Source organism: Oncorhynchus kisutch, linkage group LG5, assembly GCF_002021735.2.
Source record: "Oncorhynchus kisutch isolate 150728-3 linkage group LG5, Okis_V2, whole genome shotgun sequence".
In the NCBI taxonomy this organism is placed as follows: domain Eukaryota; kingdom Metazoa; phylum Chordata; class Actinopteri; order Salmoniformes; family Salmonidae; genus Oncorhynchus; species Oncorhynchus kisutch.
The window spans coordinates 24,654,297-24,673,287 of NC_034178.2; the positions used below are offsets into that span (position 1 = coordinate 24,654,297).

Here is an 18,991-nt window from a genome sequence, read left to right on the forward strand (position 1 = left end):
CAAATCTCGCTTAAGTGCCCCCAAAAGGCTTGGGCCGGCCCTGAATAAAAAGGCTAGGTCTGGCCCTGTCTCTCCCTCAGTTACACACATAGGGACCTCTTCTCCTCCCCCATCTGATGATTAGCAGAGCGGCATCAGGCAGCAACAGGCTGTCTACACTCATTGAGAGCGGCCTCCTAAGTCCTCCTGTGGTTGGCAGTTGCAGTAAAAAAAAATATATATATACACTAAGTTGACTGTGCCTTTAAACTGCTTGGAAAATTCCAGAAAATGATTCCATGGCTTTAGAAGCTTCTGATAGGCTAATTGACATAATTTCAGTCAATTGGCGGTGCACCTGTGGATGTATTTCAAGGCCTACCTTCAAACTCAGTGCCTCTTTGCTTGCCATCATGGGAAAATCAAAAGAAATCAGAAAAGACCTCTTGTAGACTTCCACAAGTCTGGTTCATCATTGGGATCAATTTCCAAATGTCTGAAGGTACCATGTTCATCTGTACAAACAATAGTACGCAAGTATAAACACCAGCTGTCATACCGCTCAGGAAGGAGATGCGTTCTGTCTACTTGAGACAAACGTACTTTGGTGCGAAAAGTGCAAATTAATCTCAGAACAACAGCAAAGGACCTTGTGAAGACACTGTAGGAAACAGGTTCAAAGGTATCTATTACCACAGTGGAACGAGTCCTATAACCTGAAAGGCCGCTCAGCAAAGAAGAAGCCACTGCTTAAAAACCACAATAAAAAATACAGACTATGGTTTGCAACTGCACATGGGGACAAAGATCGTACTTTTTGGAGAAATGTCCTCTGGTCTGATGAAACAAAAATAGAACAGTTTGCCCATAATGATCATTGTTATGTTTAAAGGAAAAAGGGGGAGGCTTGCAAGCCGAAGAACAGCATCCCAACCTTGAAGCACTGAGGTGGCAGCATCATGTTGTGGGGGTGCTTTGCTGCAGGATGGACTGGCGCACTTCACAAAATAGATGGCATCATGAGGCAGGAAAATTATGTGGATATATTGAAGCAACATCTCAAGTCATCAGTGAGGAAGTTAAAGCTTGGTCGCAAATGGGTCTTCCAAATGGACAATGACCCCAAGCATACTTCCAAAGTTGTGGCAAAACTGTGGCAAAAAGCAAAAAACTTCTGACCCACTGGAAATGTGATGAAAGAAATAAAAGCTGAAATAAATCATTCTCTCTATTATTATTCTGACATTTCACATTCTTAAAATAAAGTGGTGATCCTAACTGACCTAAGACATGGAATTTTTACTAGGATTAAATGTCAGGAATTGTGAAAAACTGAGTTTAAATGTATTTGGCTAAGGTGTTTGTAAACTTCCGACTTCAACTGTATATAATATATACTATGTTTTATTTATATATATATATGTATATATATATATACAATGCCTCTTGGGGCACCTATGGGCCTGGCCCCAGGGGCTTCACCCACTGTAAACCCCTGCATTAATCTGGCCCGGTACATCCATGTCCACTCCTAGCAGGTGTAATGTTTACAGCACTGTTGGGGTGATCAAGACAAACGTCCTGAGCAAATGCCCACCTGCTGCTCTCTCTGTTTATACAGTCTAGATCAGAGCAAGATCCTACTCACAACATGCCCATCCAACCTCTAGTTCAACATCTAGTTCCCTTGCTAGTCAACACTGACATCAGCTTAGTAAACAAGTCAGTTAGGTGAAGTTTGGTTAGTTAGGTGAAGTGTTCACCTCTCATTCTCTCTCTCTCTTTGTTCTTCTCTGTCTCTCTCTCTAGCTCTCTCTCTCTCTAGCTCTCTCTCTCTAGCTCTCTCTCTCTCTTTGTTCTTCTCTGTCTCTCTCTAGCTCTCTCTCTAGCTCTCTCTCTCTAGCTCTCTCTCTCTCTAGCTCTCTCTCTCTCTCTTTGTTCTTCTCTGTCTCTCTCTCTAGCTCTCTCTCTCTCTAGCTCTCTCTCTCTAGCTCTCTCTCTCTCTAGCTCTCTCTCCCTCTGTCTGTATCTGTGTCTCTCTCTGTCTCTTAATTCAATTAAATTCAAATGGGCTTTAATGACATGGGAAATATGTTTACATTGCCAAAGAAAGTGAAATAAACAAGAAAAGAAATAGAAGAAAAATAAATAAATAAATAAATTAACAGTTTACGTTGCAATCACAAAGGTTTGAATAATATAAAGGTATTTCAAATGTTTTGTTAACAGCTTTGTCTCTCTGTCTTTCTTTCTCTATTTCTCTCTCTCTCTCTCTCGCTCTCTCCCTCTCTCCTGCACCCATCTGGGTCTTGTAACACATGACAGCTGAAGTAGGGTTTCCATGTTTAATTTGAGGTGTGATTAAACGGCACATATCTATAAATTGCCAGTCAGCTAGTCAGCCAGCCAACCCTAGCCGGCTGGCTGTTTGAAAAGCCTCTCTCTGCTAAACACATGTACATGAAACACAGTCTGCAAAGTTAATGCAGATTATTTTCACCTGCATGGGGCATTCAGGATGGAGCATCCAAAATAGCAACCCCAAATGGGACGTGTTGGCAAAGTTGTGTCATTGCAGTGGTAGCAATTGTCCAATGTGTGCAAATGTATCAATATGATGTGGATTTTTTATCTTCATACTGAATGAAAATAGCTACATCTAAATGAGTGAGAGACCACAGGAAATACAGTTGAAGACTTGAAGGTGTGAATATTGCCTATGACAGTACACACACCTCCCCAGTTATGTTATCTGTGAGATCTACTGGTCCCTGCTACAAAAAAAAGAAAGAGAATAAATGCTGCTCTAGTTGGTCTTCAGTTCTATCCAATTCTGCTCTGTTCCCACCAAACCCCCTCCACCCCTCCTGCGCTCCTTCACTCCATCCCTCACCCTGACCACAGCACTTGATCCTCTCTTATCTTCCTCCTCTCCCTCCATCCCTCTCGCTCACTGGGTCTGATGCCTGTGTCGAGCCTCGTGAAGAGGGCTAGTAAATAGGGCCTGGTGCCAGGGCTTGTTGCTGTCTCACTCTCCCCTGGTCTTGCCTTCCTACCACTGTGGGAATCTGGCCTAACTCAGTGCTGCAGCTACGCAATTTGAGAGTATCTTACAAGCAGCTTAGTGATGAGTAAAAGTCTGTATTTCATATTACAGCACACCTACTGTAATAGAAATACATTATCAAAGCAAGTACTGTGTGATGACAAACAGTACAATACCTTAGTATTGACTGTATTATACTGTAAAAAGGTCAATGCTAGCATAATCAGAATGAAAGGATGAGGGGAGGGGTTTGTATTTCACAGTATTTTACTGTAATTACAAGGGATTGGTGCAAGCAGGTTGGCTGCTAAGGTAAGGTGTTTACACATTACAACATATTATTGAATATTTGGTGTTTTATATCACCTTAACAAAGGCTTCCAAATTTCTAAAATAAAATTGTATTGGTCACATACACATATTTTAGCAGACGTTATTGCGGTTGTAGCGAAATGCTTGTGTTCCTAGCTCCAACAGTATAGTAATATCTAACAATTCACAACAATACTCACAAATCTAAAAGTAAAAGAAGAATCTATAGCAGTCTATAAGGTGCATGGTTGAGTAGCCAGGTGCTAGCCGGCTAGTGATGGCTATTTAACAGTCTGGTGGCCTTGAGATAGAAGCTGTTTTTCAGTCTCTCGGTCCAAGCTTTGACGCACCTGTACTGACCTCGCCTTCTGGTTGATAACAGGGTGAACAGGCCATGGGTTGGGTGGTTGATATCCTGTGACAGGATGGCCTTCCTGTGACATCGGGTGTTGTGGATGTCCTGGAGGGCGGGCAGTGTGCCCCCGGTGATGTTTTAGGCAGACCACACCACCCTCTGGAGAGCCCTGCGTTTGCGGGCGGTGCAGTTGCAGTACCAGGCGGTGATATAGCCCGGCAGGATGTTTTCGATTGTGCATCTGTAAAAGTTTTGAGGGTCTTAGGGGACAAGTCAAATTTCTTCAGCCTCCCGAGGTTGAAGATGCGTTGTTGCGCCTTCTTCACCACACTGGCTGTGTGGGTGAACCATTTCAGATGATCGGGGATGTGTACGCAAATGAACTTGAAGCTTTTTACCTTCTCCACTGCAGTCCTGTTGATGTGGATAGGGGCGCGCTCCCTCTGCTGTCTCCTGAAGTCCACGATCATCTCCTTTGTTTTGTTGACTTTGAGGTTATTTTCCTGGCCACTCCGCCTCCTTTTCCTGGCCGGCTCTCACCTCCTCCCTGTAGGCTGTCTCATCATTGTTGGTAATCAGGTACTACTGTTATGTTGTCTGCTAACTTGAGGATTGAGTTGGAGGTGTGATTGCCACGCAGTCATGGTTGAACAGGGAGTACAGGAGGGGGCTGAGCATGCACCCTTGTGGGGCCCCGTGTTGAGGATTAGCGTAGTGGGGGCAGCCCAGGACCCAGGTGGACAGAGTTCAGACCCAGGGCCTGAGCTTAATGATGAGCTTGTAGGGTACTATGGTGTTGAAGGCTGAGCTTTAGTCAATGAACAGCATTCTTACGTAGGTGTTCCTCGTGTCCAGATGGGATAGGGCAGTGTGCAATGCAAGGGCGATTGTATCGTTTCTGGATCTATTTTTGTACCTTTATTTAACTAGGCAAGTCAGTTAAGAACAAATTCTTATTTTACAATGTTGGCCTACCCTGGCCAAACCCTCCCCTAACCCGGACGACACTGGGCCAATTGTGATACAGCCCAGGATCAACCCAGGGTCTGTAGTGACACCTCTAGCACTGAGACGCAGTGTCTTAGACCGCTGCGCCACTCGGGCGGATGTGAGGGCCCTGATCTATTGGGGTGGCTGGCAAATTGAAGTGGGTCTAGGGTGTCAGGTAAGGTGGAGGTGATATGATCCTTAATGACAGAATGATCGATATGATCCTGATGGCAGAAGTGAGTGCTACAGGGCGAAAGTAATTTAGTTCAGTTACCTTTGATTTCTTGGGTACAAGAACCATGGTGGACTTCTTAAAGCAAGTGGGAACAGCAGACTGGAAATATATGTAAACACTCCAGCCAGCTGGTCTGCGCATGCTCTGAGGACTCAGCTAGGGATGCCGTCTGGGCCGGCAGCCTTGCGAGGGTTAACACGCTTAAATGTCTTACTCACGTCGACCACAAAGAACGAGAGCCCATAGGAGGGTGTTGCGTCGGTGGCACAGAAGGTGTTTAGATTGTGGCAGCGACTACAGGGCAAACAGACCAAAAGGACATGGCAAAATGCTCAACCATTTCATGTTCAAGACTTGCTGCAACTCTAATCTGTCCCCTATACATTTTCAATTGATGGGGCACTACAACCACATAGGAGTTAAATTGGTACTGCATTCTCACTTACAGGTGCAACAAATATAGCCTCTTACAAGGCACGCCTCCAAATATATTAATGAGCCAGAAACAACAATACCATACACCCACTAGTGGGTCAAAAAGTTTTAGACGCTCTAAATATACACTGTATTCTGTGGGGTGGAATTAGAGTACCATTCAAAATATAGTAATTTTCCCACAGTGCACCATAATTCATAGTATGCTGCAGTTAACTATTTCAGAGTTGTTTACTTTTGATATTTACCTAAAATTACCATATAAATTAAAGTTTTTCGTTACAGTGCTGCTATAGATATATAGACTTTCACTCACTCTGCTGCTCACATAATACCACACCATCTCCCTCTCTCTCTCTCGCTCTCTCTTTTCTCTCAATGTGTTTTTCACTCATTACGACTCTCTCTTTCTCCCTTCGATTCTCTCTCCTGTACTCATGCCCCCTGTGACAATTCTGTGCCAGAGAAAGACACATTTGGGCACACACACACACGCACACACACACCACACACATATACGTGTGTGCACATGCACACACACAGCTGGGCCCCAGCTGCACACAAAGACTGGGGTTTGGAAATCAATGAAGGAGAAAGAAGAAAAAGTGGAAAGAGTTTAAATAAATTGGCACTTGACAAAAGAAGAAACCGAGAAAGAGTGAGTGAGGGAAAGAGAGAGCGAGGGAAAGAGTGAGTGAGGGAAAGAGAGAGAGAGAGAACTGTGAGGAAAAAGTTAAATTGACTATCAGCTCAACAGTACAGTACAGTTGTAAATTAATCCAAGATCAAGTAGTAAGGTAAAGAGGTCAAAGGGGGGGGGGGGGTGACTCTTGCTGCACCATAGCACAACGTGAACTCAGAGAGTTCAGAGTTCAGAGACTACTCAGAGACAGTGCTGTGAGATATAATGTGTACACTTCATGAATGTAGTCATTTATTTAGGCAGTTGTTATTGCGATGCCATACATTATAATGCACCACACACCGTTCACGAGGCATTACAAATGTGCGTATATGCATTATGAAGAAGGTATTCATAGGAAGTGTTAACAATGTCACACATGGAGTGCAAACCCGTACCTGCATCACCATGCTTACAACCATTCTCATATCAAACTAGGGAAGTCACATCTTATTGAAATTGTACACCATTTTCAATAAGACTTGTCTACATAAATACCCCATAACATGATCTCCTGCATTCTGGAGACAATAGACAGCAATAATCTCAACTTTGGTTGATATCTGTGGACATTGACAGTTTTATTTGGAAGACAGAGACTGTAATCAATAAGCGTCTTGGAGACAGAAGAAACGATGTCGTAGCATCTCTTTTTTTGGACAGACACTTTAATCCCTGTCTGTTGAGTTAGTGTTGCCAAATTCATTTGGTTATATATGGGGCCCCACTCCTCACATACACATTCTCTCCAGAGGTTTCCGCACACACACACGCATGCACACACGCACACTCAAGCACACATGGCTCAGAGAATGAAAGCTACAAAAAAAGGGAGATACTGCAAAAAATAAATACTCCCATCACCTGATCATTCTTTAGACGGCAATTAAAAATGTCCCTTCACCATCTCTTGCCATTAATATTTGTCTATTATGAAGCAAACTATGCAAATATACATTGTCAAAAAAATCTTCGGAAATGTTGAATATTTAGGACTGTTTTCATGTATGTTCTTCTCTAACTTCCATCTGTTGTGCATTTGCATTAAGTCCTGTACCACCACAAGAGGAAACATCAGCAAACATCTGAGGCGGCATGTGTCGGAGCCATTTCACCTCGTCTTGTTGTGTGAATGAACAAAACACATATCCCAGGCATTATAGTCCTCTAAGTCGTATTGAATCACATTGAATTTAGTCACAAAATTGTGTTTGCAAAACCACCTCCTTTTCTGTTTCATGGTAGGAATATCTCCTTGATAGTAGTTGCGACAGTCACAACACCATTTCACTTTCAACTATAGCTGACCCCTAAATCCACAAAGAAAAGTCGTTGAACTTATTTGTCTCAGAAACAACGAGCAAGTTCTGACCGTGCCTCTAAACACAACATGCATCATCAAATTATACACACCTCAATCTCTTGGTTTGACGAGAGGAACTTCCCTGATCTACAAGTAATGTGGTGGTTGCTGTTTCTAGTTCCTTGTAAGTAATTACGGTAATATGTATTTTTTTGTGACTATCTTTACGTTAGTGTGAGTAGAACTGTGAAAAGGAGGTCCTGGGAAGACAGGTGCTATATTTAACAAGGAGGGGACAGTGATGGGAGCACGCACGCAACCACACACATCTCGCTCTGCATCAAAATTGGGGAACACTCCTAGCAGTCAACTGTTGTGTGTAGCCTTCATCTCATCACAGCCATAGTTAAAGTCAACATTGCATGAATTTAACAGTAGCCTACAAGCAGCCCAGTGGCAAATAAAATTAAGTACACCTGCTGTAATAGAAACACGGTAGCAAAGCAAGTACTGTGTAATGACACAAAGTACAATACCATAACATTTACTGTATGATATTGTAAAACAGTAAATGCTACCGTAATCGGAATGAATGAATCACATCCATGAATGGATGGATGAGGAGGGGTTTGTATTTCATAGTAGAGGCCTTAACAAAGGCTTCCAAACTTGCAGTGACTACAGGGCAAAACAGAACAAAAGGACATGGCAAAATGCTCAACCATCTAAGGTTTAAGACTTGCTGCCACTCCAATCTGTCTCATATACATTTTACATTGACGGGGTACTATAACCACATAGGAGTTCAATTGGTATTGCCTTCTCACTCATGGGTGCAACAAATATAACCTCTTAAAGGCACGCCTCCAAATATATTCATGAGCCAGAAACAAAGCCATGGAGGCATGCCAAGCATTTTTTTTAATGCTCTCTACTTGTCAGTGTTCCAAATGGGACATTACCTACTTTCTACCTAAACATGCTAACACCATCTGATAGAATTCATAGCAAGCAGTGCATTGGAATGACATTCAGATGAACTGGAATGACATTCACTCTCATGGGATGGGTGGCCGAAAATAAGTAACTGAAAGCCACACCCCCAATAAGTCATGAATATGACCGTACTCAGGCATATGTCACTATGTTTCTATGGCTATACGCACCATGCCATTGCCTTCTTCATCTGTCCATTTCGCGAAAAGACAGCTCAAAATCCTGAGTGCAAAGCAGCTGTCTAAGGCACTGCATTGCAGTGCTAGAGGCATCACTACAGACATGGGTTCGATCCCAGGCTGTATCACAACCGGCCGTGATTGGAAGTCCCATAGGGTGGTGCACAACTGGCCCAGCGTTGTCCGGGTTAGGGGAGGGCTTGGCCGGGGTAGGTCGTCATTGTAAATAATAATTTATTCTTAACTGACTTGCCTAGTTAAATAATGGTTCAATAAAATACAATTAAAAAACAATCCAGTGCCTTTATCACAGTCAACACCTACAGTATATTTTAGCTGTAAAAAATGTTATATTTCTCCCAGCCTCATGGCAAAATGTGTAGAATAGAATGTAACTATCTATAAAACTGCACATTTTCCTTTCTGCCCAATGGCAAAATGTGTAGAATTGCAGGAAATTTGCTTTAAAACAGCAAATTCTTCTCTCAACCTCATGGCAAAAAGTGTAGAGTAACATAAAATTATCTAGAATACTGCAACATTTTCTTGTTGCCCCATGGCAAAATGTGTAGAATTGCTGCTGCTACTGTACCATGCACCACTAGTGGTCAAAAGTTTGTTGGAGCTCCAAAGATAAGGTATCATGATAAAGCGATTCTTTCCCCCACACAACATTTACAATCATGCATTTACAGTGTTCTGCAGTAAAACGTTTCAGAGTATTTTATTGTTGATAATACAAAAAAATTGTAGTATAATTTACAGTTTGTCATTACAGTGTGTGTGTGTGTGTGTGTGTGTGTGTGTGTGTGTGTGTGTGTGTGTGTGTGTGTGTGTGTGTGTGTGTGTGTGTGTGTGTGTGTGTGTGTGTGTGTGTGCGTGTGCGTGTGTGTGTGTGTGTGTGTGTGTGTGTGAGAGAGAGAGAGAGAGAGAGACCCTATCTGACTCACTGTAGCACTCTCTGGCCTCAGCTCCACTTGTCACTGTTAAGTGATTGACATCATCAGTTTGATGAGAAGCTATTCAGTATTTACATATGAAAACACTGAGCTACCTCAGTAATAACCTACATACATTACAAATAGATTGTTATAATATGCATGTTTTAATTGTAGACTACGAGTGTGGGGAAATTAGGTAGGACTTGGATATGGCATTGGTACATCTATGAAATGTAGTTATTTTTGTTTGTTTGAAAATACAGGTAATCAAATAGATGAATATATTAACTTGCAATACTCGCGCAATAAAATAAAAAGAATTGTATATTATAATACAATGCGTTTTTATTTGGTAAAGGAGTCAAAAGTATTTATCTGTTCTATTTTTCAACTCATTTGAATTATGTTATTCTTAATAATTTGCTAAATATAAATGATGCAGGAATACGATGATCTATTTTTGATTAATGTATCACAATAGTAGGCCTCTTAGGATTTTTGTAAATAATCGTTTAATTTGTTTGTATATCTACCCTGTCCAACTCAGTCCCTTTGCTCTTGGTGTCTTTTGTCGTGTCTAGAATAAACGGGGGGTTTTCTGTTTGGGTGATATAACCAAAACAAAGCTTTTAATAATTGTAACATATGTTTCAATTGAGTTATTATGTTCAAAGCCAGTTATTATTATGAGCGCAATGATCACTGTAAACAAAATGTAAGCATGTTATACATTGTTGTCTTGGAGGAAATATTGCTTGCGACATGTTGCATTTCAAATGCTGCTGTTCATGTCTTTCCCTTTCTTCTTTAATATATACTTTACACGTGTTTTAAAATAAATACTCGGATATACTACAACAATCACGGAGAGACAATTAAAACGAACAAAAAACGTGGGTGCAAAATCCTATGACAATAGGCTATAGTTCAAAATATGTACTCATTTTCAAACAAGGCATTATACTTAAATATAAGAACGTCTTATTATAATTCATTCTAATATCAACACTTGGAAACATATGGGTATATCAGTAAGTAGCCCAAAGATGTGCAGTTTCGCACTGCATGCACTGCATTCACTTTGCCGCACAATTCTGGAATTGTAGGGTTATTTCTTGAATGGCACGTGTCTACTGGTTAAATTTAGCATGTTTCGCTGTTTTGCAAATCTCTCTCTAAACATGCCATCAATTGCTGTTATGGCAACAAAAAAAATGCATAATGACAATATCAGTGACATCGAAACCACATTTTTATACTTCTCTAGAATGTGCTGCTATTTCCCAAAGTTTTTAAATAAGAAAAACGTCTACTTAGAGAAACCAACCCGAGTCATGTACTATTCAATACCGTCTCAATAATGAAAGATCCGCTACATCATGAGATGTGAACGACATCACAAGGACGTAATGACAATGTGTTCAACAACTTGAACTACATAAAGTCATATTCCATACCTTGATTCCTTCTCGGGTTCGCTTGCTTCCTTCGTTTGCCCCTGCTCTCCTCTGCCATCATGCCCCCAAAGGCTCCCTTTGCCCGAAGAAGCACTTTTTTGGAGTGTCGGTGCGTGACAATTGACAACGAATGGTGTGAAACATTGCCTGCGTCCGCAGCGGGTGACTATAACCCTTCTGTAACCTCAAGTCGATGAGCTGAGCGCGAGGAGAGAAGTGAGTGATGTCATTGGAGAAGGTTAGTCCCTCCTGTCCGTGATATAGTGAGTGGATTCTCTCCACTCACTCATTCGTTGTGGCATCTAAAAACGCAATTAAAAAGTTATGGTTTGAAGTTATACACAGTCAATTCTAAGTTATCATCTCTCAATTCTATCGAGTTCCAGACACAAATAGAGCACGGCTTGCACAAAGAAGCAGCAAGCCGCGTGCGTAAAGCGGAGAGTTCACATCGCAACAATTCGTTTTGGTGGTCTTTATTTAATATCTGATATGTTTTCGTATCGGTTCTTGACAGTCTTGTGTTTTTTTCTTTGGAAACATTATATTGTCCAATAATATTTTAACAAATTCTTGCAGTAAATACATTTAAAAAAATAGGTTAATATGCGAACAACCCATTCTTTGTCATTTATTTGTTAAATAATTGTTCATGTTGAGCGCTAGGCTGCATATGGCCAAACATATGGCCAAACGGAGAAGTTTGACATTGCAAAACTTGCAAACTATCCCAAACACCACACAACAAATCGGCATTACCAAATGCAAACATGTTTATATGGTCACTGTAGGTATTCGAAGGGAATGCATAGCCCCCCTGATGCTTTGTGGCCTGAATGTTATAGGCATCGCACCTGCACTTAAGTGCCCTGTCGTGCCCCCTGCCCTGCGCCCTATTCACCCCTGGATAGCTCGAGGAAGTGGGGAATTGTCAGTCTTTTGTGTGAAGAACTGGACCGTAATCTGTTTTGCAACTGAAAAAAAAAGAAATTCGAAAAAAAAAAACGCTAACACGGTGTTGAGGACCCCTACCTTGGCATTCTAACCCTTGTAGAACCAATAGAACCCCCACTTCTCCCAGGTGTCCTTTAGAATATTTAGAAAACCCCATGATGCTGTTTTTCGATCATGATAATCCGAGTGGGACATGGGAGTCAACCTTTTACATTGATACAGAAGGACAAATGTCATGGTAATGTTTCTTTCTCTTGTTATACATGTTTTATTATGCATTTTAATTCCCCCTGTCAACTTGTCAGTTTGTCATTTGCAAACGTGTTGAAAACACAGCATCATATCTGTGCAATTTGCAATCACTCATATTATTGTTGTAGACCTTTATATTATTCTTTTTTTCCCAATCACCCGTATTCTCAAATTAAGAATGTTTTCTCTGTGGCCTTCACAGCTATCCTCTGACTTGTTAAAAGTCATCTCGATTCTAGATGCATCCTAGCTGCATGGAGAGAGAGGGAGGGGAGCAGGGAGAGAGAGAGAGAGAGAGAGAGAGAGAGAGAGGGAGGTCATGGCCCTTTTGTCCAGGGATGGAAGAGGGCAGTGGGGTGCATCATAAACCCAGTAGGTCAGGGGACTGAGCTAGGAGTGCAGAACTCCTGGGAGAGATGATAACAAGCACACCACCACCGGCAGCAACCCAAGAGTTGACTTTGTTTTATAAAAGATAACTCTTGCATACACATTATTACCTCTCTCCATGCTTTTGATTGTGTCGACAAAACACACCAAGCTGCTCCCTCTACTTCTGTGCCTGTACATACCAGTAGTGTGGATCTGAGTGTACACATTGATGGGTTAAGCATCCAAACATATCGTTGGCATCCTGGATTTTTGAAAAACAAAAGTGCATTTTCAGATCCATAGCTTTGAAGTCACAAGGTGTTTGAATTACCTTGATTAGTTCTAGAGTCATGAAGTGTTCATCTCTCTCTCTCACTCGCTCACTCACTCTCACTGGGGTTTGGTCCCTGTCTGTGGCCAGGGTTCAAAGCTAGTAGCATGGGGAGGAGACCTCTTTAACCGCATATTAAGCACAAGTTAATTATATGCCAACCTTTGGGACAAAGGCAGAGAAAAAGCTTTCGCTTGAATAGATGGCAAGACAAGAAAATAAAAAAGTGATTATTCTCAGCCTATTAAACTTTTTAGCATTTGAAAAAAATAACTTATTTTGGGATATTTACATTTGTATAAGTCACGTTGTTGCAGTTGTGAGGGGAAAGGGCCTCAGTACTGCTCACGCTATCCTCTCATCAATATTATTATGTTTAAAAGATAGATACCAATTGCATACAGGATGACATTGAGTTGTTCAGATAACTATTTCTCTCTTATTTACATGATCAGATGGGCCCAGCATCAGATCTTCTCTGTGTGGTGTTACATGTTTATTAAGGCAGATTGCTACTCGGGAGAATAGGCCATCAAAGTCACCTTTCAAATCTCTTGGTCAGGAGTGTTGTTAGGTTCACCCTTTATAATCACTTTGCAACTCATAAATCGAACCCTCATTCACACAGGAGAGTAGTTAGACGAAGTGGACTCCAGAAATATGCGGTTTGATTTCAGAGGAACAACCCAGGGTGCCAACTCTACTAACTTCATAGGGCCAGCAACCAGGGACCAGGACCAATGAGGAGCCTAGGGTCTGCCAGCCCCTGTGGCCCCAGAGCACCAGGGTAAGGCACTAGGTTTATAAGGAAGGACCATGGACCAGCTCAAGGTGCCAATCCCTACTGGCCTCAGAGGAACATGCCTGCCAGCCCCACTGACCACAGTGGATCCCATTCAGAAGCTGATGTCACTTTCAGTGGTCACCCTCACGCTGGTCTGCTTTTATAACCACTTTATAACTGTCTTCTAATGGGAAAAGAGGAAATGGCTTTTTCTAATTAGCGTTTAAGACATTTTAAAAAGAAAAAAGACAATTAAGTAACTAAAATTGATTCATTTGAGATTGTTTGTCACTGGCCTACACACAATACCCCATAATGTCAAAGTGGAATTATGTTCTTCGAAATGTTTACAAATTAATAAAAAATGAAAAGCTGAAACGTTTTGAGTCAATAAGTATTCAACCCCTTTGTTATGACAAGCCTAAATAAGTTCAGGCGTAAACCTTAGCTTAACAAGTCACATAATAAGTTGCATGGACTCACTCTGCGTGCAATAATAGTGTTTAACATAATTGTTGAATGACTACCTCATCTCTGTACCCCACACATACAGATAATTGTAAGGTCCCTCATTTCGAGCTGTGAATTTCAAACACAGATTCAACCACATAGATCAGGTTTTTCAATGCCTTGCAAAGAAAGGCACCTATTGGTAGACACGGAGTACCCCTTTGAGCATGGTGAATCAATACACCCAGTCACTACAAAGATACGCTCAGGGATTTCACCATAAGGCCAAAAACAGTTACAGCGTTTAATGGCAGTGATAGGAGAAAACTGAGGATGGATCAACGACATTGCAGTTACTCCACAATACTAACCTAATTGGCAGAGTGAAAAGAAGGAAGCATCATGTTATGGGTATGCTTGTAATCGTTAAGGACTGGGGAAAAGATGAGTGCATCATGTTATGGGTATGCTTGTAATCGTTAAGGACTGGGGAGAATTTCAGGATAAGAAAGAAAGAATGGAGCTAAGCACAGACAAAATCCTAGAGGAAAACCTGGTTCAGTTTTCTTTCCACCCGACACTGGGAGATGAATTCACCTTTCAGCAGGACAATAACCTAAAACACATTTACTCGAATATCTATGGTAAGACCTGAAAATGGTTGTCTAGCATTGATCAACAACCAATTTGAACTTGAATAATTTTTAAAAGAATTAATGGGTAAATGTTGTACAATCCAGGTGTGGAAATCTCTTAGAGACTTATCCAGCAAGACGCACAGCTGTAATCACTGCCAAAGGAGCTTCTACAAACTATTGACTCAGGGGTGTGAATGCTTATTCAAATTCGATATTTATGTATTTCATTTTCAAAACATTTGCCAAAATGTCTCAAAACATGTTTTCACTGCATTATGGGGTTGTGTGGACGCGTGAGAAGAAATATAATTTAATCCATTTTGAATTCAGGCTGTAACAGAACAAAATGTGGAATAAGTCAAGGGGTATGAATACTTTCTGAAGGCACTGTAGGTTTGTGTTGGCTGCAGGAGTGCAGGAGTCACTCCAGGAACCCAACAATGAAAAATTGTCCAATTCACCTTAAAATGCACATTTTAACATGGCAAAATGATTTCCCTGCCAGAATGTGGTTCCCTCAGGTTCCCCCATAGACCTAAATAATGGGGTTCCCTATATTTCTACATCTGATTGGCTGCCCATCCAAATATACAGTTACTGTCGCTCCCATTTGTATCGTACTCCACTGACCTCTGGTGGCTGTATGGAGACAATACATGTATTCAGACATTCTCAAGAGAGGCGGTGTGGATCCAAGTCAATAAAGGACAATGAGAACCTCTTACAAATACAGTAAGATCCAGTAAGTGAAATATATAGCAAGATACATAAAGTTCTAACAGACATTTTTCATCCATCCCAAGCTGAACATGTGTATTTTTAATTGGTAAAATATAGTACATTTGTATAAAATTTAGAAAATTGTACACAAAATATATCACGTGTAAATAGAAAACGCTACGATCATAACCTTTGTTGCTTAACAGAATATTATTTTGCCAGCAAAAAAGTCTGATTGAACGGTGACAGGCAGGTATCAAAACACACAACACAGAGAAGAAAGGCAAATATCCATGATAAAGTTCATTCTTATAGAAACAAAAAGAGGACATGTTACTTTTATACAAAACATTTCATACATTCTAAGTAACAGCACTATCAAACAATTCACACCTTCATAGCTGTGACTATGAGCTGTGACTATGAGTATTGTGCATCTTCTTCTTTTTTTCTCCTTGAATATTGTTAGTTCAAATCGTCTTTGGTTGGTTGATAGGTTGTACACAGTTTTCCTGACTAGATGAGTTTTTCCTGACTACTGACTCTAATCCTGCATTAAGAACAACAGTAAAGTACTAGAAATAATAAAGCATGATTGAAAAGGCACCAATACTGAGATATTACTGCACTGTTGGAGCTAGGAACACAAGCATTTCGCTACACCTGCAATAACACCTGCTAAATACATGTATGTGAGCAATACATTTTGATTTGAAATACAGCCTCATAAGATCTCCTGTAGTTGCGTGTAAACGTGAGCTAGAATAACCATCCAAACAGATAGATACTACTGTAAGATACATTCCATCATCCTCCAAGCTGATGCTACATGAAATCAAAGCCATGTAGGCCAATGTGTTGGCCTCTAGACAGTCTCTATGTCACAAAGTCAAGGAGAGAGACTCGTCCACGTCCACGCAATGCTGCAGTCAGTGCAATTCTACAGTATGATGTCATGTGATATCAGCTCTTCTGGTCATGGCTGCGGACAGGCTGTCAGAGGTAGAGGCTCTAGAATCTATAGAAAGGACCTCCCCATTCAAGTCAATGATGCAATAATAGGTGGACTGATTCTATGTCTATGGTCAGAGAGCCTCACCGCCATATACTGTGAACGCTAAAGTACCTCAACGCCGTACCCCCAATCCATTATGAATCCTGTTTAAGGTTTTCCGAGGTGAGGGAAGGTATCTTTAAGACCCTGTCAAATATGTGACCAAGTTGGGTCGTATGATACTGTACCAGATGCAATATTTGATTTCATTCAGAAGTTCCACCTTTCTTTCTCTCTCTCCCTCTTTTATTCTCTGTACCTCTCTGAGCATCATGGATAGGTTTAGACAAAGGCACTTTTTGATATTCTTATCCTATAACCCTTATACTTGTAATAATTGTGAGCTGCTTTAAGAACACTTAGGTATAATAAACATGTAACAGGTCTAAAAACATGTACTTTACCGTACAACAGATTCAGAGTATGGAGGCAGATTAATGCCAAAAAGGCCTCTGAGTGAATACTGATATGATATGTCATCATTACGCTATGTCTGTCATCATTATGTACAGTTGAAGTCAGAAGTTTACATACACCTTAGCCAAACACATTTCAACCCAGTTTTTCACAATTCCTGACATTTAATCCTTGTAAAAAATCCATGTCTTAGGTCAGATAGGATCACCAGTTTATTTTAAGAATGTGAAATGTCAGAATAATAGTAGAGAGAATGATTTATTTCAGCTTTTATTTCTTTCGTCACATTCCCAGTGGGTCAGAAGTTTACATACACTCAATTAGTATTTGATAGCATTGCTTTTAAATTGTTTAACCTGTGTCAAACGTTTCGAGTGGCCTTCCGCAAGCTTCCCACAATAAGTTGGGGGAATTTTGGCCCATTCCTCCTGACAGAGCTGGTGTAACTGAGTCAGGTTTGTAGACCTCCTAGCTCGCACACGTTTTTTCAGTTCTGCCCACACATTTTCTATAGGATTGAGGTCAGGGCTTTGTGATGGTCACTCTATACCTTGACTTTGTTGTCCTTAAGCCATTTTGCCACAAATTAGGAAGTATGCGTGGGGACATTGGCCATTTGGAAGACCCATGACTGATGTCTTGAGATGTTGCTTCAATATGTCCACATAATTTTCCCTCCTCATGATACCATCTATTTTGTGAAGTGCACCAGTCCCTCCTGCAGCAAAGCACACCACCAACATGATGCTGCCACCCCTGTGCTTCACGGTCGGGATGGTGTTCTTCGGCTTGCAAGCCTCCCCCTTTTTACTCCAAACATAATGATGGTCATTATGGCTAAACAGTTATATTTTTGTTTCATCAGACAAGAGGACATTTCTCCAAAAAGTATGATCTTTGTCCCCATGTGCAATTGCAAACCGTAGTCTGGCTTTTTTATGGCGGTTTTGGAGCAGTGGCTTCTTTCTTGCTGGGCGGCCTTTCAGGTTGTGTCGATATAGGACTTGTTTTTACTGTGGATATAGATACTTTGTACCTGTTTCCTCCAGCATCTTCACAAGGTCTTTTGCTGTTGTTCTGGGATTGATGTGCACTTTTTGCACCAAAGTGGTCCCATGGTGTTTATACTTGCATACTATTGTTTGTACAGATGAACGTGGCACCTTCAGGTGTTTGGAAATTGCTCCCAAGAATGAACCAGACTTGTGGAGGTCTACATTTTTTTTCTGAGGTCTTGGCTGATTTCTTTAGCAAAGAGGCACAGAGTTTGAAGGTAGGCCTTGAAATACATCCACAGGTACACCTCACCTCCAATTGACTGAAATTATGTCAATTAGCCTATCAGAAGCCTCTAAAGCCATGACATAATTTTCTGGGATTTGCCAAGCTGTTTAAAGGCATAGTCAACTTAGTGTATGTAAACTTCTGACCCACTGGAATTGTGATAAAGTGAAATAATCTGTCTGTAAACAATTGTTGTAAAAATGACTTGTGTCATGCATGAAGTAGATGTCCTAACTGACTTGCCAAAACTATAGTTTGTTGACAAGAAATTTGTGGAGTGGTTGAAAAATGAGTTTTAATGACTCCAACATAAGTGTATGTAAACTTCCGACTTCAACTGTATGTGTGCGTGTGTCATCACTATCGTGTGTGTGTCATCATGTTTTGTGTGTCACTGACAGGGTTGTGCCCCTAGGGATATAGATACAGCTTCAAAGCACTGATGCATTTTTCAGTCAATATTTTTTTTCAGGCACACTTTCTACAAAACATTCTTCCTCGGAACAGATTTGTTGACCTCAGTTCTCATTACGGAACCAGAATGAGAATCTAGAATCTGATCTGTTGGTCTCGGAATTCCCTTAGCAATCCACAAAACAGTAGAGTTCCGTCACTGTCACTGTCAACATTGTCATATAAACTACATGACCAAAAGTAAGCGGACACCTGCTCATCAAACATCTCATCTCATCTCCAAAATTATGGACATTAATAAGGAGTTCATCCCCCCTTTGCTGCTATAACAGCTTCTACTTTTCTGGGAAGGCTTTCCACTAGATGTTGGAACATTGCTGCAGGGACTTGCTTCCATTCAGCCACAAGAGC

The 18,991-nt window shown here is 41.1% G+C and overlaps 1 protein-coding gene across 2 annotated transcripts in view; it reads right to left on the reverse strand.

The window, feature by feature from the left end:
• LOC109890795 (zinc finger E-box-binding homeobox 2) overlaps positions 1-11,137 on the reverse strand; it is a 49,939-nt gene extending 38,802 nt beyond the window's left edge. For both annotated transcript variants that reach the window (XM_020482832.2, XM_020482831.2), the window contains exon 1: positions 10,911-11,137. In XM_020482832.2, the coding sequence (XP_020338421.1) occupies positions 10,911-10,971 (61 nt within the window). In that variant the 5' untranslated portion in view covers positions 10,972-11,137. The remainder of the gene's footprint in view (positions 1-10,910) is intronic.
• Between the last annotated feature and the right edge of the window lie 7,854 nt (positions 11,138-18,991).